Raw genomic sequence first — 26,435 nt, 5'->3', positions numbered from 1 at the left:
TACCAGGATAATAGCAATAATAAAAATAAAGACTAACACTTACTGGGCTTTTAATTACGTGCCTGACACTGTTCCAAGTACTTTACGGGTATAATCTCATTTAATCCTCACGACATACCTGTTCTGTTCACACTGCTATTAGTCTCATTTTATAACCACAGCAGTTGAGGCACAGAGTGTCTGGCCAAGGTCACACAGCTAGTGGCAGGGTTGGGATTCACACCCAGGCTGTGTGACCCCAGAACCTGCACTGTTACTGAGGCAGCCGGTCATTGGCCTCCAAAGAGAGTCCAATATTTCCAGACTACTTAGAAAATGAAAAGCACAGTGGCATCATACTTGAACTTCAGCACAGGTCTCTAAGCTGTTATATTTAGGATATTTACAAAGGAAGAATCCCAGAACTTCAGAACTGGAGGGACCTTGGGATGTTGAGTCCAGATCCTTCATTTCACAGAGGAGAGAACTGAAGGATTAGGTTATGTGACGTACGCAGAGTCACACATCGAGATATTGCCAGTCTGCGGCCAGGATACAGGGCTTGACTCCAGTTCCGTCTTCTTTCTGGTGAGCCATGAGGCTTTGATTTACAAACATTCATCTCCCATGTTATAGCATAAAATGAACTACGTATGATGTGCTCCAGAAAAGCTGAAATAAATTCAGCCTCTGCCTTTTAAGTTTGTATTTTATTACTGTAGCACCTCTTAATGTATATATTGAAAGTAGTAGAAAAAAACTCTAATAGGTTTGTGTGTGTGTGTGTGTGTTTTACTTTCTTTATTGCTTCCCATACTTGAACTGATATTATCAGTACAAATGGGAGCACATGGGCCAGTGAGGCTTTTGCTGCCTTAGGGCAACCCCTCTGTATCTGGCCTCTCTCAGCAACACAAACGTACTCTACCTTTAGTGTGCTAAAAAGCTAGCTATTTCACACCAAGTGCTTTCTTATACATGGGAAGCAATGGTGACATTAATTCCTCAGCTTCCTTTAGAATGCTGTCAGCTTCTTTGTGTTGCCCATTAGGCACTAAAGCTGCTTAATAAATTCAGCGTTGAAGAGCTCCAAGAAATTGGTGATTGGGCAGGCTTCTTTTTTATTTTTACCACTAAGATTCTGGATTTCCTATATACTTCAGGTAATGAATTCCCTCATTTGAATTTAAATGCTTGGGAAGGAGTGGGCTGCTATTGTTGGTTCTTTTCATCATGGGAATACTGAATAAGTTCAGTTTCCTAAGTAAACATTTGCCCCTTAGACTAACTTGCTTGGAAGCACCTCCCACACGGATTCGGTATATAACTCCCACACTATGAAAAGTCATCTTTTCGAACTTCAACCTCAGAGATAAAGTAAATGTTGAGATCTTAAGCCAAATAAAAAATACACGTTAACATTTAAAAAAACATTTTTGGTGAAACTGTGTGAAGGCAAATGAGATTTCTACCTGATCCTGACTAGCTTAGGAAAAGCTGATTTGAGATAAATCTAACTCAATTTTTCTATTCAAAAGGTAACTAACTTCTCAGCTCCACCTTGTGGTAACTTTTAGTTAAACCAGGATGTTTGCTTATTGTGAGATTTACATTATACAGCATACAATTATACAGCATACAGTGGAGAAGTAAAAAGTATGATCAGAAATAGTCTTCTAATTTCTTTAGTACCATAGGGGAACATTAACACTTTTGTTAGTGTAATTAATTTAGTTCATATTACCAACAAACCTATGTTTTGTGGAAGACTAAATACCTTTATTTTAGGGACAGCACAGTAGAGTAAAATATTTTTTGTACAGTAGATATTCCATAACTAATAATTAAATGAATGACCAGGCAAACAAAGGAGATGCGGTAGAAACAGTTTTGTCAAGATATTTGAGCATGATTGTCTTTCTCTTTACAAAACTGACATGAAATGGCTAAAGTAGTAGGTTTTGTTTTGTTTTTTTAATCATCTGCAGTAAGAAAGAATGCTATCCATTGATCAGGAAATTAGATAACCCTTGACAGAAAGCAAACAGATAGGTTTGGATTGACTGAGAAATAAGACAGAAGACCACAGCCCAGAAACCACTGAGCCATTGCAGCAGAGCTCAGAGCTGCTGTGGGGTTTGCTCCAAGCAGAGATGGAAAAGGAGAGCCCCTAAGCTAGCAGAATTGGGCTTAGACCCGCTGAGCCCTCTGCTCCTTCCCTAAGGCAGCAGGTGTAGTTGCTGATGGCAGGGTAGCACACGAGTACCCAACGTAGCTAATGACTGCAGGAAGACACAGGGAACCCCAATCTAAGAAGACAAGACACCGGGCACCCTCTGGGCATCAGCCCCGTTGTTCCCCTACTGTCTCCCTAAGGCTGGCTTCTGTCATGGGGACCTGCAATCAACAGTGACAAGCAACAAGTCAAACCTTAAGATTTCCCCAAATCAGGAAATACCAGACATTTGAAGGAAACCAACGCTATGAAAGAGGAATTACATTCAACCAACAGAACCAACACCCGAGGAACAAATGAAACTAGTAAAATATGTACACTTAGTGAGTCATTCATTTTATCTGTTTAGCAAATATGCTTATACATAGCAAAACCAAAGGTAAAACTAAGAAAGAGGAAAATTGGATGTCGATTAATTTAGAAAAGAAACTAATCAAATTTAGTTATCTAAACTTTTGGTGCATAATATGAAAATTTAAAAATACATCTAGGGGACTTACCTGGTGGTGCAGGGGTTGAGAATCCACCTGCCAATGCAGGGAACACGGGTTTGAGCCCTGGTCCGGGAAGATCCCACATGCCATGGAGCAACTAAGCCCGTGTACCACAACTACTGAGCCTGTGCTCTAGAGCCTGTGAGCCACAACTACTGAGCTTGCGTGCCACAACTACTGAAGCCCACGCGCCTAGAGCCCGTGCTCCGCAACAAGAGAAGCCACCACAGTGAGAAGCCTGCGCACCGCAACGAAGAGTAGCCCCTGTTCGCTGCAACTAGAGAAAGCCCACGTGCAGCAATGAAGACCCAACGCAGCCAAAAATAAATAAATAAATTAAATAAATTTATTTTTTTTAAATGCATCTAAAATTCTAGATTATCTCAACATTACATAGGTGGGGAAATAGAAGTAGAAATATATTAAGGATAGTAAATATTCATTAGCTTAGGCTTTGATGCAAGAATAGAAGTTTAAAGTATGTTAAAACTAGCAGAATATTAATGCAATACACATCATAAATACACACATATATAAAATTTGTTAGAAGACATTTTATGGGTGTCCCCTAGTTAAATTTTACTGTTGCATTTTCAAAGTTTTTCCCACCGAATTATTTTTATTTATTTTTTGTCAGTTCAGTTGTTTTTTTAAATTTAGTTGTAAAAGGGAAGAAGAAACTACAAACTACAGGTACTGTGAAAGAATGGAAGTAATAAAATGATACATTTTTGATAATTTATGGATCTATTTTTATTTTTTCAAGTATGGCTTGATTTTATTTTCCTAGAATTCTTTTGTAGCTTTAGCATACCTGTCTGTTTAATTCTGTTGAATTTTGTCATTCCTGTTACTAGAAAGGAACGTGTGACTAGCTTGACATTTTATTTGTTCCACGTGGCATGAGCTCCCTTTTACCTGGAATATTTTTGCCATGTGATAAATAGTGAATTGGTTCATAAAATATTATGGTCTTGGAAATGTCAGCATACTAGTTTTAATTACGACTTGTTTGGCATGAACCTTTGGTAGTAAAGTCTTTAGCGGCTGTATAGTTTTATATCCTTGACAATCTCTAAAGACCTAGAATTTGAACTAAGGAATGGGGGCTTCCCTGGTGGCGCAGTGGTTAAGAATCTGCCTGCCAAGGCAGGGGACACGGGTTCGAGCCCTGGTCCGGGAAGATCCAACATGCCACAGAGCAACTCAACCCATTTGCCACAACTACTGAGCCTGCGCTCTAGAGCCCACGAGCCACAACTACTGAAGCCTGTGCGCCTAGAGCCCATGCTCCACAACAAGAGAAGCCACCGCAAAGAGAAGCCCGCACACCGCAACGAAGAGTGGCCCCCACTTGTCACAACTAGAGAAAACCTGCATGCAGCAACGAAGACCCAATGCAGCCAAAAATAAAATAAATTTTTAAAAAAATAAAAATAAACTAAAGAATGTATCCTGTCTTTCTAGCTTTGAATGATGAATACATAATGTCTGTTTTACATTGAATGACTTTCAGAGTCTAATATGTTTTTCCCTTGTGAATAAGATATGAATATCATATTGGAATTTAGTAGTAAAATTAAAATTACCATATGTTTAAAATGTCATTTGTTCATTGTCCTTTGGTTGTGGTTTTGAGGGAAAAGAGGGGAAAACCAGAGAAAGGTAAATCCCCCCAGAAAACAATCTTGAAAATTCAAAAATTCATTAATATGCATTTCCTGGAAGAAATGGAAATGGCCAAATATGAGAATGAAAAATGCTTACCCTCACAATGAACAAAATGTAATGTAGACTTAAATGACATTTTTTGGCTACCGATAGGTAAGGTTTTCATTGATAGAGTCGGGTGCTGTTAAGGGGACACAGAAAATGGCGTTTTCATGGATTGGTGGTAGAATGGGGCCATGTCCATCACCTGGGTCTTAGGTTCAATTAAACATTCAGACTCTCATGACTGCCTGCCTTATGTCATGTTGGTTAGCAGATGCTCAGAAGGATAGAGCCAGCCAGGAAATGCAACCTGTCAGCAGGACAGCATCAAGTATTTGCTCTTCAGTGGGAGGCTTCCCAACACCCCATGTAGTTGTCCACACAGCCATCTAGAAGCTGTTCTCTTTGGTACCCCAGGTGATAACTTGGGTGAGAAGGAATGAGACTCATATTGGTAGTTGCAGAAGGCTCCCTGGCTGTAAGCCTCAGTCCCCAGGAGCCAGTATCTATTGCAACAGCTCCATAGCGTGGCTTCCAAGTTTCCTGCGAGAAGTGTGCCAGTTATAAGAGTCACTGAACTTAGGAACACCTGAAATGTATAAAGACTATTTATGATTCCTTCTAGTCAAGATGAAATTTCCCAGTCAGAGGTTGTTTTTCTCCTAAGCCATGGTGCCTGGTAGCATGGTTGTCAGTATACCTTTATTGCACTCTTGGGGGAACAGAGCTAGAAAGTTAAACGTCACCTTCTATTGCAGAAGGGAAAGGGGTTTTGTTAATCCTTTACTCACAGAGAATAAATGAGTGTAATCTCTTTCCAAGAACACAATTTGATAAAATAGATTGAAAGCTTTGTGCATATATCCTTTCAATTTGACAGTTTTGTTTATAGGGATTTATGTGATGAATAAGATATATGCACAAAGGTGTATCTATATATGTAGGTTCACTGCAACATTATTTGTTATAGTGGATAATTAGTGACCATCTAAATGCTCAGCAACTGGTTAAGTAAATTATAGTACATTCATATTATAGAATACTATGAGTTTATGGAATAGATATTTCTAGAAACAACATTAAAAGGATTTATATCAAAATATTTAGTGTTTAACTCCAGGTGATGATTTCCTAATGTATTTTTTTAACCATGGATCACTAATTTTTAACTTTGATCACATATTGCTTTTCTAAGTGATTATTTTTTACAGATGGTCAAAAAATTTAATTTCAGTGCATACTGCTTACACTGATTAATCATTCATTTTAAGAGTTTTCATTCCATTAAGAAGGCCTGATCTTCAGCTCCTGTAATGAAATTTTATATTTTATAAACTAAGATCTATCTCACATCAACATCTGAAGTGAGTCTTGAAGTACTTCAAACCGTCAAAATCATTCTCCGTTCATTTTCCCATATATGTTATATGTAATTCTAACATCTTATTAAATCTCCTAAGTTATAAATCTGTCAGAACTGATATTAAGTAAATACAGAATTTTTTAGTTGGGCTGTAGAATTAATCTTGGGGGCTGGGAAGGTTAAGACAAATAAGGATCAGAAACTATGGCTCAGTGATGAAGTGAAAAGTCCTATAACCATATATCTTCATCTTCTTTGGTAGAATTTAGATGTCAGACTCCAGCTTCTTTCGTCTAATTATAGGCTGGTTGGGGACCATCATTGCTTCCTATTGAATTTTTAAAGAATGTGTACGCTTTGCTCTGCATCTTCCATTTATTAATATATCCACATCATGGTTTGTCTTTAACATCATTCCATCCACCAGTAGTCTTGCTACTCTACTTACTGTTTCAGAATGTATAAGACAAATGTTTCCTCAAGGGTTATATGGTACTTGGAGGCGTATATAGGAATGAAAAGGAAAATATAATTTGAGCTATATTCTAAACAAATTAAAATCATGTATTGATAATATCCAAAGAAATGTTTACTGCGTTTGTTGCTTGCTGTTTTGTGTTAATTGTGTTTCTTTTTCTCCCTACAACTGGGTGATTAGGTTAGTTGGTCCTGTGGAAGTGCTGTGTACTACAGAGGACCAGTCTTTGGGACATTGACTGGGCTTCTAGTCCTGGTCCCACTAGGGACTGTGTTACCTCAGGACTCAGTTTCCTCATCTGTAAGATGAAAGGATTAGATGAGATGATCTCTTCGGTGTTTCTCAACTAAAAAAGCCCTTAAGATTTATGTAATTTCTAGCTCTAAGATCTACATGATAAAGTTCCTGACAGTTTTATGGTTTCTCTTTCAGTTTGTATCTGTTCAAACTAGGAATTGCACCCCAGATCCAGGATTTGTTGGGCAAAGTAGACTTCACAGGTACTATTCCTTATCTTGATAATTTTTTTACAATATGATTATTAAGAAAATGTAGCAATATTTTTTTCATTTCGATATTATTGATTCCCTTTTTGTTTCTTATATTGATCAGAGGAGAAAACTTGCTTTTTATCTTGTTTATACTCTATAGGGTTTCTGTTTCCCCACATTTGTGAAATGAGAAACCAAGGCTGGTTTCTTCCTAAGTTTCTTGTTTAGAACTGACCCCATGTTCTTGATGAAGACATTTCTTAACACAAATATATTCATTCCTGCCTCCATCTCTGTGGCTTTCATTGATTTTTTTATTGTTGTTCTTTTTCAGAGGAGGAAATCAGTAATATGAGAAAGGAGCTTGAGAAATATGGAATACAGATGCCATCTTTCAGCAAAATAGGTGGTATTCTGGCTAATGAACTGTCCGTGGATGAAGCTGCACGTAAGTCTACTTAAAATTCAAACTTGCCGATGACGTGAGACTTAACCTATTCTTGATTTTGGTTATAAGAAATAGAATATTTAGAAGATATTATAAGCACCCTAAAATTTTTTATTATATGTATTATAGATGGTTAGTTTGAGCACATCAGAACATAACCAAGTAATTAACTTTGGACTCTAGACATCCACTTGTGTAATGTGATTTAAGACGTTAGAGAAATGTCTTCATTCTCCAGAACATTTCTCTGCTACGTCCTTAAATTTCAGTGGCAGGGTACTCACTGCTGTGAGTCTTTCCATGTCAACCCATAGTACTTGATTCATTTTAGACGTTCAGTGCAAGTCGAATAAATGAATAGGCATTACATAACAGACACCGAGACAGGACCCAAGATAGATGGGCAGATGGGGAGGTTGTCAGAGGGATGCTCTGTGATGCGTCTGAGGTCTCTTTTTTGAATGCTTTATCGGACCCCAAGAAAGAAAGTAAAACTGCTTAAGTTCTGCAGGGCCAGTACACCTGCTCATGTTGTCTTTTGTTGATAAAGTTCTTTTTTTCTCTTTACTTTGCAGTGCATGCTGCAGTTATAGCCATTAATGAAGCTATCGAAAAAGGAATAACCGAGCAGACCATTATAACACTAAGAAACCCAAATGCAGTTTTGACTTTAGTGGATGACAACCTTGCACAGGAATATCAGAAGGAACTCTGGGAAGCCAAGAAGAGAAAAGAGGAAAATGCAAGGCTGAAGGTATTCAATGAGATTCTGAGTGATCAATACAGTAATAAGCATAGTTATGCATTGCTAGTTTGAAAAAGCTGTAATGTTACAAGAGATTTTATTTTTTAATTTTATTTATTTTTGGCTGCGTTGGGTCTTTGTTGCTGCACGCGGGCTTTCTCTAGTTGTGACAAGTTGGGGCTACTCTTTGTTGCGGTGCGCGGGCTTCTCATTGCAGTGGCTTCTCTTGTTGCGGAGCATGGGCTTTAGTAGTAGCAGCACGCAGGCCCTAGAGCACGTAGACTTCAGTAGTTGCGGCACGTGGGCTCAGTTGTTGTGGCACACGGGCTCAGTAGCTCCGCAGCATGTGGGATCTTCCCAGACCAGGGATCGAACCCGTGTCCCCTGCATTGGCAGGTAGATTCTTAACCACTGCGCCAGCAGGGAACTCCCAGCAAGGGATACTTTTAAATTTGCTGGCTGTGGTCTCTCTAGCCACAGGCCATTGGTTTGGGTGAAATGTAAGGGTTAAAGAAGACCATGCACTCCATAAGGAAATTAGGTTTCTTTTTATGATGAATATTACAGGTCATAAGGATGGAAGGTCATGATGAAAACTTACCTAGAAGGTGTAGAAGCAGCAGATAAAGATCTTCCCTTGTTGGATATCACCAACCTTGTATTAGCCGACTTACCTTCAGATTTATTACTAGAGGCTAATAATTGGGTGTGGTGAAGTTTAGAGAAGATGTTTTTGAATCTGCTTTCCTCATATTTTCCCCATAGTTTCCCCTCATATTTGAGGAAGTGGTTTCTCTCCTCGACAAGGCAGCCGGCTACTGACCCTCACTTCATATATCCCACCTCCTGTCTTATTAAAAACGTTGCACTCCGAGATTCCACTTCCTCGCCAACTTTCCTCTCCTTCAACTCTTGCCATATCAGCTTCAGCTCTATTACCCAAAGTAACCCGTTTGTCCCAGCCTTTTCTCAGTGGGTGGCTTCTGCCAACATTGGCACACTTGCCCCACGCTGCCCCGCCTGCCTTCTATGCTTGTGGTTCTCTTCTGCATCTTTTAATGTCTCTGCCTATTCCTCCCTCCAAATATAGGGATTCTTCCAAGTCTGTCATTGAATCACTCCTCTCTCTGTTCTTCCTCCATTGAGCTCATCCACTTGTTGAAGAAATCAGCTGTCAGCTTGATACCAGGCCCCACTAAAGCTCCTCCAGATACCTTCATCTCTGTGTCCCACTGGCTTTGCCCCCCACCACATCAGAAGCGTGCTCATCCTCACCCTGCCTTTCTCCTGTGCATGCCTTTTGCTGACTTCCCTTTGGAATGACTCCCACACTGTTGCTTTTTATGTCCCCCATGTCCCATCCATCACTGTCTTCTGCCTTTTCTTGACAGGCTGACCTCCATCACCTACCTTCTAGTTTCACCTCCCTTGCCTCGGCCCTGCCCCTCCTGACCTTGTCTCAGGGCTGTCTCAGCACCTTCCCCATGGGCCCCACTGCTTCCTATCATTCTCCAGGCCACCCCCTCTCAGAGCTAAGGTTGCAAAATTAATCTTTAGCTACAGATCTGATGTCATCCCACCAGAAACCTTCCCTGATTCCCTACTGCAAGTACAGGTCCTCCTGTTGGCATTAAAAGGCTCCAGGATTCCCAACCTACCTCCCCATCTTTTGGGCTAACCCTAGACATACACTCTGTGCTATAGCCCGACATGCCAAGTTTCCCACCTTTGTGACCAAATCCTGTTGTCTACATCCTGCTCTCTCTCCGCCTTGAATATTACTCTGTTCTTCAGGCCCTCCTCAACTGTTGTCTCTTCTTAAAGTTTTCTTTCTAACCAAGTATGTACTTCCCTAGAATATATTTTGTTCTGCTGTGTGTATTTGTTATTTGTGTTCTTGATTTTATTAGACTGAATCAGATGAAATCGCCAATAATCATCTGGTTTTGATCTACAAAAAAATGGCAATATCAAGTGGTCCAACCTAATGTTTTGCACATTAGACAGTTAGGCTTTTACAGAGAGTCACTGGGTCTGTTGTTCATCTTTGTAACCCTTGCCAGCTTAGCTAACCCTAGTGTCCTGCACAGATCAGGCACTCTTCAATGCTTGTACTGAGTTCACATGAACATTAGCAAGTGGTTTTTAGCACTCTTTACGTTTTTGCTTTTGAATATTGAGCTTTGGAAATATTTAACTTCAGGAATCAATGAAGCCTTTGTTTTGCAGAATAACTGTATTTCAGAAGAAGAAAGAGATGCATATGAAGAATTGCTGACACAAGCAGAAATCCAAGGCAATATCAATAAAGTCAACAGTGAGTAATGGATCATATGAAGGAAATGGATACTTCTAGAAGATGCAAATTTTCCTTATCCAAATCTCAGCAAAACTCTTAACTTGTATCCTTGTAAAAATGCCTGATATGATGAAAAATCCACTAAAAGTCAGTCAGTGTTGCTCTTAATTCTGGTGTTACCATCTGCCAGTTTTCCATGGACCTTTTCTGGCTGTCTTGTCCCCAGTCCATGCAAAGTATCTCAAAGCATCTTGAAGCTAGTTTGACTGTACCTTCCTGTTTCATCATAGGTACAGTGTATGTCATATTTTGAACCTGTCCCTTATTGGGCTAATCTTAAAGGTTATTTAGTAAAGATTATGAGTTAAGGATTGTCATTCCTTGCCCATGATCATGTTATGGCATTCGATTGGAACCGTAAAAGCTATTATTGACACCCCTGCTTTTTATTACTTCCCAATCAGTAGTCTGTAGTTTGTAAGAATTGTTTTCTTACAGCTTTTGTAGCTTTGGTGCAAGTGAATAAGACTTGACAGGCCTATAAATCACATGATGGCAGGTTTGAATCCCGCATCCCTGAGACTCTATGGAGTCACACAGGACAGCTCTCCTTGGTACCTAGTTGTGTGGCTATAAAGAACAGAAAACTTGGGTAATTAAAATAAGTATATGCAAGTTTAGATACATTAATTTCTTTATTAGTCTTTTTCCTCTCTGTAATAAAATTTATTTTTACTTGAGGCAGTAAGGAATTCTCTTTGGCATTTATGTCCCCTAGGTCAACCTAAATAACCTGTATATACCCAAAAAACAAATACATCAAACACCAGTTAGCCCATGTAATTTAATAAAATATCTGAACCATCTGCCAAGTTTAAATCTGGGGTGTCCACTAATTCCAGGAGTCCTAAACCCTCATCGTAACCTCCTAGATAAGCTTTGAATGTTCTTTATGGCTCTTACCACCTTCAAGAAAACGCACACCTATAGGTGTTACCCAGGAGTTCACTCCTAAGTTGCCGGTAGAGACATATTTTAAAGGCTTCAAACAGTGATCAAGGAGGCCCAGAGAAAATTGATAGAAAGGTCTAGGAGTTAACAACTGAGTGGGTTTGAGAACTTACCTCCATTTACAACTGTGGAGAGCGCTAGGATAACTTTTTTTTAAGGGAACACGACGTTTTGAGATGTGTGTTCCTATTCTTTTATTCTTATTAAGTTTTGAACATGTTGGTGATGATACATGAAGCACAGTTTCAAGTTTCTCTTTGTGCTCTGTTTGAAAAGTGAGAATTTCATTATGCTTGGCAGAAATGAATTACAGGAAGAAACTAATATTGCGAGCAATACCTCTGAGGTTCATAAGCTTAGTGGGGAAATGGTTCCGTAGCTTTGTGCCAGCCTTTGTTTTTGAAATGTTTATAACCACTAAAATCGATTTCTTTTTCATGTTAAATAAAATGCCTTATATAACTGTTTCAATACTCTACTAAATGACATAATTTCCTGACCACAAATTTGATGCCAAAAAGACTATACTTTTTTTTTCCACTTTTAAGTAAGAGTCATGGGATGATCTGCCCTAATGCATAACCAGCTAAAATATGAAGGGCATTGCAGTGTTTAATGGCTTTACATGCTTAGGACATGATTATTCTGAAGGTTTTGATCTCTCCCCATTGGAAAATTTATGGTCCAGTAATACTAAAAATAGTCTTGAAAAAAATCCTCTAAAGCATATTTTAGCCAGTGACATGACAATGAGACAATTGTATGCTTTAAAATATGTCAGTGTAACTACTTGACGAGCTTTTCCCCAACCATAGAGCTTATTATATTAAAATGTTAAGGTGTCTACCCTTGTAGCAGCCTTGGTAATGACAGAAGTGAAAACTTCGATGGTAATATCACGAAATCTGTTGTCAGGGGCTTCAGGTTTGTTTGAACTGCAATCATTTAACTTTGGGGTTTGGTACATGCATTTCATTCACTATATATATTCTGTCAAGATTAGGGCTTGAAATTTTGTTAAATGCAGAGTGTAAAAGAGTGGTTAAGCTTACTTTATTTTTTTAGAAGAAATGGTTCCTTAAGAGTGTTTTAAAGGATATAATTTTTCTCGTAATATTTTACCATCCAGTTTTCCAAACTCATATAATAGAGTTTTCAAAGGTGAAGCAAGATCCTATTCAGAATAATCAGAGACACAACTGCAAGGCCTTGGATAGCTTTAACAGAGCAGCAAACATGACAAACAACCGCTGACCTTCCTTTCTGGGATTCTTTCATTTATCATACTAATTCTAAGAATAGAAAAAAGGGTTTGGGTCCTTAGGGTCTTATTCTAACTTATTCTAAAAGTGTAAATTTTCTGGGGTGTGGCATGAAAGGTTGCATTAGTTGTATTTCCTGCTATTAAATGATGTGTCTCAGTAGAAAAGTTATTGAGCATAGCTCCTTGTGAATATAGTTAGAGAAGATAAATTGTCCTCTGTTAAAAAGGGTTAGAATAATCTTAGCTGTAGTCTAGTCATGTATTAGGGAGACAGACTAATCCTTGAAAAGATCTACAAATCTATGGGTCTGTGTTATTTCTACTACCCTGAAGCCTTCTTAATAGGGCAAAATCCTGCTGGTTCTGTCCAGTTTGCTATTGCCTGGTGGCAGAGTTCATCGCTCATTCTTCTATTTGGTCAGCAAATCCATTTCTGTTTTCTGGAAACTATGCTGAATTTACTGTTCCAAGCACCTTGCATTTGGTCACTAAAATTTGAGTCTCTGTAATCTGAACATCATAACTGGTAGAGACGTCACAGAGCTTCTGGTTGGATCAGATGATGTAAACCAAGGCATTTCTGTGATCGGGGCCTTTTTTTTTTTTTTTAAGGTTAAATGATACGGTAGTCTCCCCCTTATCCACAGTTTCGTTTTTTGCAATTTCAGTTACCTGTAGTCAACTGCAGTCTGAAAATATTAAATGGAGAATTCCAGAAATAATTCATAACTTTTAAGTTACATGCTGTTCTGAGTAGCATGATGAAATCTTGCACCATTCCACCTGGCATGTGAATCATCACTTTGTCCAGTATATCCTGCCCTTTAGTCACTTAGTAGCCATCTCAGTTACCAGATTGTCTAGTACCATAGTGCTTGTGTTCAAGTCACCCTTATTTTACTTAATAATGGCCCAAAAGCTCAAGAGTAGTGATACTAGCAATTCAGATGTGCCAGAGAAGCTATAAAGTGCTTTCTTTAAGTGAAAAGGTGAAAGTTCTCAATAAAGAAAGAAAAAAATTGTATGGTGAAGTTGCTAAGATCTACAGTAAGAACGAATCTTCTGTGACATTGTGAAGAAGGAAAAAAATCTGTGCTAATTTTGGTGGTGGACCTTCAACTGTAAAAGTTAAGGCCACTGTGTATGATAAGTGCTTAGTTAAGTTGGAAAAGGCATTAAATTTGTACAATAAAACATTTTGAGTAGGCAGGATCAAGAAGGCAGAGTAGGAAGACCCTGAGCTCACTTCCTGCTAAGGACACACCAAGACTACAGCAACATATAGGACAACTCTCTCTGAGAATGACCTGAGGACTAGCAGAACAGCTTTTATAAAATTAAGGATATAAAGGAAAAATGGATAAACAACAAGGTCCTACTGTATAACACAGGGAACTATATTCAGTATCCTGTAATAAACCGTAATGGAAAAGAATATGAAAAAGAATATATATATGTATGTATACATATATACATACATATATAACTGAATCACTTTGCTGTACAGCAGAAACTAACACAACATTGTAAATCCGTTATAGTTCAATAAAATAAAATCTTTTAAAAAAGGATATAAGGGGGCTTCCCTGGTGGTGGCCCAGTGGTTGAGAGTCCGCCTACCGATGCAGGGGACACAGGTTCGTGCCCCGGTCCGGGAAGATCCCACATGCCGCGGAGCGGCTGGGCCCGTGAGCCATGGCCGCTGAGCCTGCGCGTCCAGAGCCTGTGCTCCGCAACGGGAGAGGCCACAACAGTGAGAGGCCCGCGTACCGAAAAAAAAAAAAAAAAGGATATAAGGGAAAAACCACATCAAGACAAGGAGGAGGGAAAGAGAAGTGATCTAGTCTGCACCCATACCCCCAGTGTGTGACCCACAGGCGGAAAGGAAGGTCACAAACATGGAGGTCCTCCCTAATGAGCAAGGGCTTCAAGCCCCACACTGGGCACTCCAGCCTTGGGGACCAGCACCAGGAAGATGAGCCTACTTAACTGCTTTTTGAAAACCAGTGGGGCTTACTACCAGGAGAGCCAGAGGGCTGTTGGAAACCCAGACGCCCTCTTAAAGGGTTCATGCATATACTTACTCGGTCTGAGTGCCAGCACAGAAACAGCATATTGAAAAGTGCCTGGTGTTCTGTCCAGCCTACCGAGGCTGCACCAGCATGCCCCCTAATCTAACTCTGGCTTCAACATATACAGACTGCATAGAAGCACTCCTACATAAGGGCACACCTTGAAGACCAGGAGAGGTACCTGTTTTGCCTAATTCATAGAGACAAACACAGAAAGTCAAAGAAGATGAGGAAAATGTTCCAAATGAAAGAACAAGGTAAAACCTCCAGGGTGGGAGAACCCTAATGAAGTGGACATAAGTAACTTTTATGATAAACAGTTCAAAGTAACAGTCATTAAAATGCTCACTGAACTTTGGAGAAAAATAGAGGAACACAGTGAAGCTTCAACAAAGAATTAGAAAGTATAAAAAGAACCAATCAAGCTGAAGAATATAATTACTGAAATGAAAAATACATTAAAGGGAATCAACAGCAGATTAGGTGATACAGAAGAACACGTAAGCATCCTGGAAGACAGAATAGTGGAAATCACCCAATCAGAATATCCATAAGACAAAGTTTTTAAAAATAGGAATCGTGGGCCTCCCTGGTGGCGCAGTGGTTGGGAGTCCGCCTGCCAATGCAGGGGACACGGGTTCGTGCCCCGGTCCGGGAGGATCCCACATGCCGCGGAGCGGCTGGGCCCGTGAGCCGTGGCCGCTGAGCCTGCGCATCCGGAGCCTGTGCTCTGCAACGGGAGAGGCCACAACAGTGAGAGGCCCGCGTACCGCAAAAAAAAAAAAAAAAAAAAGGAATTGTTTAGGGACCTTTGGGACAACATCAAGTGTACTAACATTAGCATTATAGGGGTTTAGAAGAAGAGAAAGAAAGGGGAAATGTGTTTGATGAAATAATGGCTGAAAACTTCCATAACCTGGGAAAAGAAACATATCCAGGTCCAAGAAGCACAGAGAGTCCCAAACAAAATGAACCCAAAGAGACCCACACCAAAACATGTCATCATTAAAACGGCAAAATTTAAAGATAGAGAATTTTAAAGGCAACAGGGGAAAACAAAGAGTCACATTTGAGGGAACCTCCATGAGGCTACCAGCTGATACTTCAGCAGAAACTTTGCAGGCCAGAATGGAGTTGCATGATACATTTAAACTGCTGAAAGGAAAAACATAAACAAAAACAAAACAAACAAAAACCTACAGCCAAGAATACTGTACCAGGCAAAGTTATCCTTCAGAAATGAAGGAGAGAGAAAGAATTTCCCCAATAAACAAAAACTAAAAGAGGTCATCACCACTAAACTCACAAGAAATGTTAAAGGATCTTCTTTACCAAAACAAACAAAAAACAGAACAAAACAAAAAACCCAGCAAAAACAAAACCAAACAAAGGCAATAACAAGAAATAAGAAAATACATGAAGGGAAAAATCTCACTAGTAAAGGCAAAGACATTTGACCCTTGAACAACACAGGTTTAAACTTATACATGAATTTTTTTTCAATAAGTACATTCAGTACTACATGATCTGAGGTTGGTTGAATGCACAGATGTGGATCTGTGGTTACAGAGGGCTGACTATGGGACTTGAGTGTCTGCAGATTTATGTATCCACAGCAGGCCCTGGAACCTTCTCCCATGGATACCAAGGGACAAGTGTATATGGTAAAGGCAGTGAATCAACCACTTAAAAAGCTAGTTGAGGGTTAAGAGGCAAAAGTCATAAAATCAACTATAGCAACAAAAAGTTATTAAGAGATACACAAACAGTTGTAAAATATGACATCAAAAACAAAATGTGGAGGGGGAGGAAAACATGTAGAGCTTTTACAGTGTATTTGAATTTAAATGACTAGAGCTAGAGATATGTTGAGATCTATATATATGTATGTGTATAAACTTCATAGTAACCACAAACCAAAAATTAAAAAAAAGATAAAGAAGAGAAAGGAACCCAAACATAACACTAAACAAAATCATCAAACCACAGAGTTTAAAAGAAAAGAATAGAGAAGAACTACAGAAACCACCAGAAAACAAATAACAAAATGGCAATAAGTACATACCTATCTATAATCACTTTAAATGTAAACGAACTAAGTACCCCAATCAAAAGACATAAGGTGGCTGAATTGATTTAAAAAAAAAAAATTCCCATCTATTTGCTGCCTACAAGAGACTCACTTCAGAGATAAAGACAACAGAGACTGTAAGTGAAGGGAAGGAAAAAGATATTCCGTGCAACTGGAAATGGAAAAAAAAAGCAGGGGTAGCAATACACATATCAGACAAAATAGACTTTATTTATTTATTTATTTTACATCTTTATTGGAGTATAATTGCTTTACACTGGTGTGTTAGTTTCTGCTTTATAACAAAGTGTATCAGCTATACATGTACACATATCCTCATATCTCTTCCCTCTTTTGTCTCCCTCCCTCCCACCCTCCCTATCCACACAGGGAGGGGGAAGGGTAATCTGGGACAAAGTGAGAGTGGCATGTACATATATGCCCTGCCAAATGTAAAACAAAATAGACTTTAAAACAAAGATTATAACAAGAGATAAGGAAGGACGTTACATAATGATAAAGAGGTCAATCCAAGAGGAGGATGTAATATTTAAACATATATACATCTAACATAGGAGCATCTAAATATGTAAAGCAAATATTAACAGACATAAAGAGATAACTTGACAATAATACAATAATAGTAGGAAACTTTAACACCCTACATACATCAATGGACAGAACATCTAGACCAAAAATCAATAAGGAAACAGTGGCCTTAAATGACTCATTAGACCAGATGGACTTAATAGATACCTACGGAACATTCTATCCCAAAACTGCAGAATATGCATTCTTTTCAAGTGCACAGGAAACATTCTCCGGGACAGATCACATGCTAGGCCACAAAGCAAGTCTCAGCAAATTTAAGAGGATAGAAATTATATCAAGCATCTTTTCTGACCATAATGGTATAAAACTAGAAATCAATTCCAGGAAGAAAACTGGAAAAAACACAAACATGTGGAGACTAAACAACATGCTACTAAAAAAAAGAATGGGTCAGTAAGGAAATCAAAAAATAGCTTGAGATGAATGAAAATAGAAATACAACTTGCCAAAATTTATGGGTCATAGCAAAAGTAGATCTAAGAGTGAAGTATATAGGAATACAGGCCTATTTCAAGAAAAAAGAAAAATCTCAAATTAACAACCTAAGTTTACACCTAAAGGAATTAGAAAAAGAAGAATAAACAAAGCCCAAAGTTAGTAGAAGGAAAGAAATAACAACAATCAGAGTAGAAATAAATGAAATAGAGACCAAAACAAAACAAAAACAGTAGAAAAGATCAGTGAAACTAAGAACTGTTCTTTTCAAAAGATAAACAAAATTAATAAACCCTTAGACTCAATCAAGAAAAAAAGACCCAAATCAATAAAATTAGAAGTAAAAGAGAAGTTACAACCAATATCACAGATATACAAAGAATCATAAGAGAATACTACAGAGAATTATAAGCCAAAGTGGACAACCCAGAAGAAATGTATAAATTCCTAGGAACATAAAATCTTCCAAGACTGAATTAGGAAGAAAAAGAAAATCTGAACAGACTGATCACTAGTAATGCAATTGAGTCAGTAATTTAAAGAAAAAAAAAAAAAACTCCCAACAAACAAAAGTCCAGGATCAGACAGCTTCACAGGTGAATTCTACTGAACATTTAAAGAAGAGTTAATACCTGTCCGTCTCAAATTTTCCAAACGAAGAGGAGGAAACGCTACAAATTCATTCTATGAGGGCAGCATTACTCTGATACCAAAACCTGACAAAGACACTGCAAAAAAAGAGAAGATTACAGGTCAGTATTCCTGATGAACATAGATGCAAAAACCCTCAACAAAATATTAGCAAACTGAATTCATCAGTACATTAAAAGGATCATACATGATGATCAAGTGGAGTTTATTCCAGGGATGTGAGGATGGTTCAGTATGCACAAACCAATCAACATGATATACAAATTAACAAAATGAAGGCTAAAAATCACACGATGATATGCAGAAAAAGCATTTGACAAAATCTCTCAACAAAATGGGTGGGGAGGGAACATACCTCAACATAATAAAGGCCATTTACGACAACCCCACAGCTAAGGTCATACTCAGTGCTGAAAAGCTGAAAGCTTTTCCTCTAAGATCAGGAACGAGACAAGGATGCCCATCTCACTACTTTTATTCAACATGGTATTGGAAGCCCTAGCCACAATACCAGATAAGAAAAAGACATAAAAGGCATCCAAATTGGAAGGGAAGAAGTAAAACTGTCACTATTTGCAGGTGAAATGATTCTACATATATAATACTCTAAAGACTCCACCAAAAAACCATTAGAACTAATACATGAATTCAATAAAGTCGCAGGATACAACATTAATATACAGAATCTGTTGCATTTCTATACACTAATAATGAACCATCAGAAAGAGAAAACAAGAAAACAATTTACCGTTGTATCAAAAAAATCTAATACCTAGGAATAAATTGAACCAAGGAGGTGAAAGACCTGTACTCTGTAAACTAGAAGACATTACTGAAAGAAATAATGCACAAATAAATGGGAATATATTTCATTCTCATGAATTGGAAGAATTAATATTGTTAAAATGTCCATTCTACCCAAAGCAATCTACAGATTCAATGCAATCCCTATCAGGATACCCGTGGCATTTTCACTGAACTAGAAAAAATAATACTAAAGTTTGTATGGACCTACAAAAGACCCCAAATTGCCAAAGCAATCTTGAGAAAAACAACAAAGCTGTGTCATCCTCCCTGGCTTCAAACTCTACTACTATAATAATCAAAACAGTACGGTATTGGCACAAAAACAGACACACAGATCAATGGGACAGAATAGAGAACCCAGAAATAAACCCGTTACATAGGGTCAATTAATCTATGACAGAGGAGGCAAGAATATACAACAGAGAAAGCGTGATGTTGGGAAAACCGGACAGCTACATGTCAGAGGATGAAACCAGGCCATTTTCTCATGCCTTATACAAAAATTAATTCAAAATTGATTAAAACTTAAATGTAAGACCTGAAACCATGAAACTTCTAGAAAAAAACATAGGCAGTACGCTCTTTGACATTGGCCTTAGCAATATTTTTTTGGATCTATCCCCTGAGACAAGGGAAACAAAAGCAAAAATAAACAAATGGAACCATATCAAACTAAAAGCTTTGGCACAGGAAAGGAAACTATTAACAAAACGAAATGGCATTCTACTGAATGGGAGAACATAGTTGCAAATGATGACCAGTAAAAGAATAATACCAAAATACATAACGAACTCATACAACTCAGTCTCAGAAAACAACAATCTAATTTAAAAATGGGCAGAGGACCTGAATAGACATTTTTTCAGAGAAGAGGTGCAGATACCAACAGGTACATGAAAAGATACTCAACATTACTAATGAAAAGGGAAATGCAGATCAAAACCATGATCAGGGATCAACTCACATCTGTCAGAATGGCTATCATCAAAAAACAAGAAATAACAAGTTGTGGTGAGGATGTGGAGAAAAGGGAACGCTGTGCACTGTTGGTAAATATAAATTGGCACAGCTGCTATGGAAACCAATATGGAGTTTCCTCAAAGAATTAAAAATGGAACCTACACAATTGCACTCCTGGATATTTATACAAAGAAAATGAAAACACTAATTCAAAAAGATACATATACCCCAATGTTATTGTAGTATTATTTTAAATAGCCAAGACATGGAAGCAACCTAAGTATCCATCAACAAATGAGTGGATAAAGATGTGGTGTATATATATACAATAGAATATTACTCAGCCAGAAAAAAAAAAAGAATGAAATCTTGCCATTTGTGACAACATGGTGGACCTGGAGTGTATTATGCTAAGTGAAATAAGTCATACCGAAAAAGACAAATACTATGTGTTTTCATGTATGTGTGGAATCTAAAAAACAAAACAAATGAATAAATAAAACAGAAACAAAATCATAGACACAGAGAACAAACTAGTTGTTGCCAGAAGGGAGGTGGATGGGATGGGAGAAATAGGTAAAGGGGACTAAGAGGTACAAACTACCAGTATAAAATAAAGAAGTCATAAGAATGTAATGTACAGCACAGGGAATATAGTTAATATTATAATAACTTTGTATGGTATATAATCTGTAAAAATATTGAATCACTATGTTGTACACCTATAAATAATATGATATTGTAAGTCAACTATACCTCAATAAAAAAAAGATATTTTGAGAGACCACTTATGTTATTACAATTCTTTTTATTATTAGTTATTATTATTAATCTTTTTACCTAACTTAGAAATTAAACTTTATCACAGGTATGTATATACAGAAAAAAAAACAGTACATAAATGGTTTGGTACTATCCATGGTTTCAGGCATCCACTGGGGTTCTTAGAACCATACTAACACGTGGGACTACCGTGCTAACACAGAATTATGTAATCATATGAATTCTGGTTGTAATATTTTTAAAAACATATCTGAAATTATTTTTCCCTAAGAATCACACTTTACAGAACACAAGAGATGAGAGCATATTTGGAGAACTAATATTTGGAGAACTAATAACTATTCCATATCAAGCGGCAGTGTGTCCGAGTGCCTCCTGTGGGTTTCCCATGGTGCTGATATAGAGGGAGGATAGAGCCATAGGGCAAGTCCTTGCTTCTCTGGTCTTCACATGTCTTTAATCTCCTTGGGGAGGCAGTGCTTACACACAAAGAGCCGTAAAGAGCAATGACTGCAGGATTCCCAAAGTGTGAAGTCTTCAGGAACTGGAGCACTGTGAAGGCTTCATGGAGAGATGGTTCCAAAGCTGGTCCTGAAAGGAAGGATTTTGTAGGGAAGTCATGCTAGGCAGGAATGACCTCATAACTCCAGCTCTATCAATGCTGAGGTTCTTTTAGGGACTAGCTGCAAGGATTAGAGTGACTTCCAATTACAAGCTACCATTTCCAAGGCTTTGCTTACCATCCAACGACAGCTTTTCAGAGTTCATGGAAAGTAACTACTTAGGTTCTAATACTTGGATATATGGACTGGTTGGGTCAGGCTGCAGTGGGAAAGGCACAGGTTCTGACAGAATGTCACTCTACCCTCAGGGCTGGCTGCAGTGGACCACATCAACACTGTTATTCGGGAAGGTGACCCTGAATACACACTGCTTGCACTGCAGAAACCAGAGGCCCAGCTGCCCACTGTTTATCCCTTTGCTGGTGCAATGTATCAGAATGAACTTTTCAACCTCCAGAAACAGAACGCTATGGTAAGTCAGAGGAGACTCCAGGTACAGAGATGTTAATTCTGAGTCCTAGCAATGAGGAGTGCTGTTGAGGAAAGGTGAGTGGGAGTGTAGTGTCTTTAATTTGTATCAATCCCTGGTCTCATTGGCCTCCCTGTACCAATTCCATGGCCACCTTCCTCTTTAACTCCTGCTTTTCATCTCCTTAAAGAATCTGAGAGCATAGGTGGGAAATGCAGGCAGGGCTCTACACAAATACACATTGAAAACTAGTTGTTCTCATTCTCTGTGTGATTTTTGGAGAACTTGGGATAAGTTAATAACTATATTGAAATATTTTTAAATATCTAATGTTCTTTGATATAGAAAAATAAGCTCTGAATCTGCGTTTCTAGAAATTTGCAACCAAGAACATTAGCACCATGGCTTTGATTTTTGTCATTGTGTGCTCCTTGCAATGCTAACAGTATTAAGCAGTAATAATCATATAAGGTCACAGTAAATAAGAGCATATGCACTAGTACAGGATTAAGCCAAACAATGCAACAGAATGAACAGTACTAGAAGCAGCACCAAGAATTTCAATTATGAAAGAGCTAATATTTCAAAGACATGGGGAAACAAATGAAATCCTTAGAAGTATTTAACCATGTGGGAAAGAAAACATTACCTCACTACGCATAACAGAATAAATTGCCGGTATGAAAGGTTAAGTGTAAAAAATAATTAAACTTCTAAGGAAACATGGAAGGACAATGAATCTGAAAAGCAAAAACAGTACTGCTCCACCAAAAAAAAACAGAAGAGGAGGAAGCCAAACGCACAAACAGGCAGTTCACAGGTATACCAGGATGTTTCACAGTATTATCTATAGTACTGCGAAGATACTACAGATATCTTCTATATCTATATAGAAGATAAACCACGTTTAACTAATAACAGATTGCACACCCTACTGTTAAGTGGAAAAAATGAAATTGAAATATATAGCATTATCTTGTTTTTTATGATAAGAAAAGAAAAATAATTAAAAAATGAAAATCTCTATAAATGTTTGCATGAATTAAAAATTAATAAAAGTAGGTGGCTTAGTTGTTAAGAATCTGCCTGCCAGTGCAGGAGACACGGGTTCAATCCCTGGTCTGGGAAGATCCCACATGCCGCGGAGCAGCTAAGCCCGTGTGCCACAGCTACTGAGCCTGCACTCTAGAGCTCATAAACCACAACTACTGAGCCCACATGCCTCAACTACTGAAGCCCATGTGCTCTAGGGCGCACGTGCCACAACTACTGAGCTTACATGCTGCAACTGCTGAAGCCTGTGCGCCTAGAGCCCATGATCCACAATAAGAGAAGCCACCGCAATGAGAAGCCCGCACACTGAAACAAAGAGTAACCCCCGCTCAACGCAACTAGAGAAAGCCCGCGCGCAGCAGCGAAGACCCAATGCAGCCCAAAAAATTAAAATTAAAAAAAAACAAAAAATAAGTGGCATTCTTTATTTTACAAAAATTAATGAAGTGTATGTCACTAAAGGGCTTGGGTAGTAAGGTTTGTTTTCTTATCCTTGCTTAGTAAGACATGATTCTATAAATAGAAAGATACTAGAGTTGACCCTTAAACGGGTAGGAACTGCGCATACCACTTATATGTGGATCTTTTTCAATAGTAAGTACTATATTACCAAATGATACGCAGTTGGCTGAATCCAGGGACGCAGTACCTCAGGTACAGAGGGACAGGTATATGGAGGATTAATTATACGCAGATTTTGAACTGCGTGGAGGTTCAGAGCTCCTAACCCCGGTGTTGCTCAGCGGTCAACTGTATTTTGTAATAAAAGAAAAATAAGTTATTTCCTTAAGCTGCACGTAGGTTCTCTTGATATTATGGTCCCTGTTTCTCTAGCTTTGAAGCCCAAGGCTACTTATACACTCTAGCACATTCATCCCCTTTTTCTTTATTTGTCCTTATCTTTTTGGCTGTGTACCACTTTAGATAGTTGTGGTGAATCTCAAATGATTCCATTCTGCTCTTTACCTGTAATTTGATACCTTCCTTATATGTTAAAGTCATAGTTAATGTAAGGTATTTGGATAAAATTTACATGTTCCCTATAAAAACCCTTCTTCCCATTTGCTTTGGAACGTAAAATTATGCTTTGTTGGTCTAAAATCAATTTGCTGACAGATTTCTGTGGAGAATCAGCTATAATGCGTTTTAATATAAACATTACATATATGAAATATATAATATTCTAAATGTAAAGATAGATATCAGGGTTTTTAAAAATTTGTTTTCATGCTCCCTCTATGTTCCTTCAGTATGATGGAAGAAATAACCCTTTTGAAGTTGGGCCAAGTCAGTATAAAATGGTTAAAAGGAAGACAACATTGAAGGGGGAAAGTGTTCTGTAATCTGAGATGTACTTTTTAAGTAAGCCCAATCCTTACTTGCTTTTCACTAAGATTTACCTCACATGTCTTCAAATATCTAGACCTTAGGGTATGTTTAAAAATTTCTACCCATTTATAAAAACGTGACTTAGACTAACTTTTTTTGGAATTAAAATCAATATCCTTGGCTTAAAGACTTTGATTTACTTTTCTGGGATTATCATCTTTAGGTGAAATTCTCCCCTTCTCCTTACCCTTAATTCAAACTGAAAATCATTAGCTATACTAATATCTTAACCTTGCACTTGCAGACAGTAACAACGTTATCTAATCTGTGGCTTCATTATTTGGTAAGATTGAGCCTGTTAGCAGCCGATATAATAGCTGCGAGTAGGAATCAGCTATGGCAATGCAGATGTCTGTGGAATCATAACTGAGGACTGTAATTAACTCAGTGCCCAAAATGATCATCTCAGGAAAACCCAGAAGCCATTGACGTGTTCTTTAAAGCCAACGAAAGATAGGTGGCCAGGGAGCCCTGTGGGTCCTGGGTTCTCACAATCTTTGACTTTTCTTTATTCTTTGAAGTGTACATTCTGAACCCCCATCACATACACGGGCTGTGTCGATTTGGGGATTTATACTGCCATATGTTTTCCAACAGAACTACTTGGCCCATGAGGAGCTCTTGATCGCAGTGGAAATGCTATCTGCTGTAGCTTTACTCAACCAGGCCTTGGAGAGCAACGATCTTGTGTCTGTGCAGAATCAACTCAGAAGCCCAACAATGGGCTTCAACAATCTGGACGAGACATACGTGGAACGGTAAGGGAACATTTTCCAAAACTCCTTTCAGTGCAGAAATATGTGTTTGGTAGATTTGTTCTACCAATTTGAAGGACTTGTTCCTTCCTGAAACAATCCATATACCCATGCTTATTTTCTTGAAAGCCAGTCTACTTTGTTCTGAGAGTCCTAATGTTCAAATCCTACTTCGTATTCCTTTTAGGGGAACAAAGAGTCTAAGGAGGATCCTGTGGCAGTTACTGACTGTCTTTGACATTAGCAAAAATTATTTCATAGGCAAAAAATACATGTTGAAAGCATACCTTCCCTTGGGCTTCTTTTGGAAACGACAGAATGTAGAAGAGTTGGAAACAACTTTAATAATCATCCAGTCCAATTTTCTTGTTTTACTGATGAGGAAACTGGATCTGGATTTGTGGACCAAAAGTAGGGCAGTTGGGCCCCAATCCCCATTCTTTTTTTTTTTTTTTTAACATCTTTACTGGAGTATAATTGCTTTACAATATTGTGTTATTTTCTGCTGTATAACAAAGTGAATCAGCTATATGTATACATATAACCCCATATCCCCTGCCTCTTGTGTCTCCCTCCCACCCTCCGCATCCCACCCCTCTAGGTGGTCACGAAGCAGCGAGCTGATCTCCCTGTGCTATGCAGCTGCTTCCCACTAACTATCTGTTTTACGTTTGGCAGTGTATATATGTCCATGCCACTCTCTCACTTCGTCCCAGTTTACCCTTCCCCCTGCCCATGTCCTCAAGTCCATTCTCTACATTCTTTTGATGATTAAACCAAAGGAATCCTGAGACCACAGTGGATCACGGCAGTGGGTAACAATCTCAACTTAGTGTCTTTTATTTCATGTTCCTGAAATAAACTACTAGATAGTATTGTTGATAGAATTATAAAACACTATAGCAGATCTAGAGAGAAAATTAAGGGGTGGGAAGAAGGAGCCCATTAGAGATTAAGACAAAAGCCCAAGTTAAAATGAGTGAATTTCCATCTTGGATTCTTGTGACCACCAGGGGGAGATGTCTGCATAGATCTTGACAAAAGCACTGTTGTCAAGATACTGGTTCTGGAACTGCTGAAATAGGTAATTCTCTTGGCTCACGTACAGTTGTACAGGAAAAATTAAAAAGACTCGTTAGACTTTTTTTTAAATGGTGTTTGACCACTTGTCTATGTAGAGAATGGCCCCAAAGTAGAACAGTGGCTTTTCCTTGTTTTTAGTCATCTTGGAAAAACTGATGCTCTTACGCTACTTAAATTTGACCACCTATTCCTATAACTCCTCAGAGTTTAT

At 38.3% G+C, this 26,435-nt stretch overlaps 1 protein-coding gene across 1 annotated transcript in view; it reads left to right on the top strand.

The window, feature by feature from the left end:
* The window catches only part of IQGAP2 (IQ motif containing GTPase activating protein 2), a 285,284-nt gene that overhangs the window by 163,745 nt on the left and 95,104 nt on the right, over window positions 1-26,435 (top strand). The window contains exons 6-11 of the mRNA XM_060009287.1: window positions 6,696-6,763; window positions 7,089-7,202; window positions 7,778-7,956; window positions 10,177-10,264; window positions 21,784-21,947; window positions 24,984-25,144. Of these exons, the coding sequence (XP_059865270.1) occupies window positions 6,696-6,763; window positions 7,089-7,202; window positions 7,778-7,956; window positions 10,177-10,264; window positions 21,784-21,947; window positions 24,984-25,144 (774 nt within the window). The remainder of the gene's footprint in view (window positions 1-6,695; window positions 6,764-7,088; window positions 7,203-7,777; window positions 7,957-10,176; window positions 10,265-21,783; window positions 21,948-24,983; window positions 25,145-26,435) is intronic.

Source organism: Delphinus delphis, chromosome 3, assembly GCF_949987515.2.
Source record: "Delphinus delphis chromosome 3, mDelDel1.2, whole genome shotgun sequence".
Taxonomy (NCBI): domain Eukaryota; kingdom Metazoa; phylum Chordata; class Mammalia; order Artiodactyla; family Delphinidae; genus Delphinus; species Delphinus delphis.
Note: the sequence above shows the minus strand (reverse complement) of the source record. Positions and strands in the feature narration are given on the sequence as shown.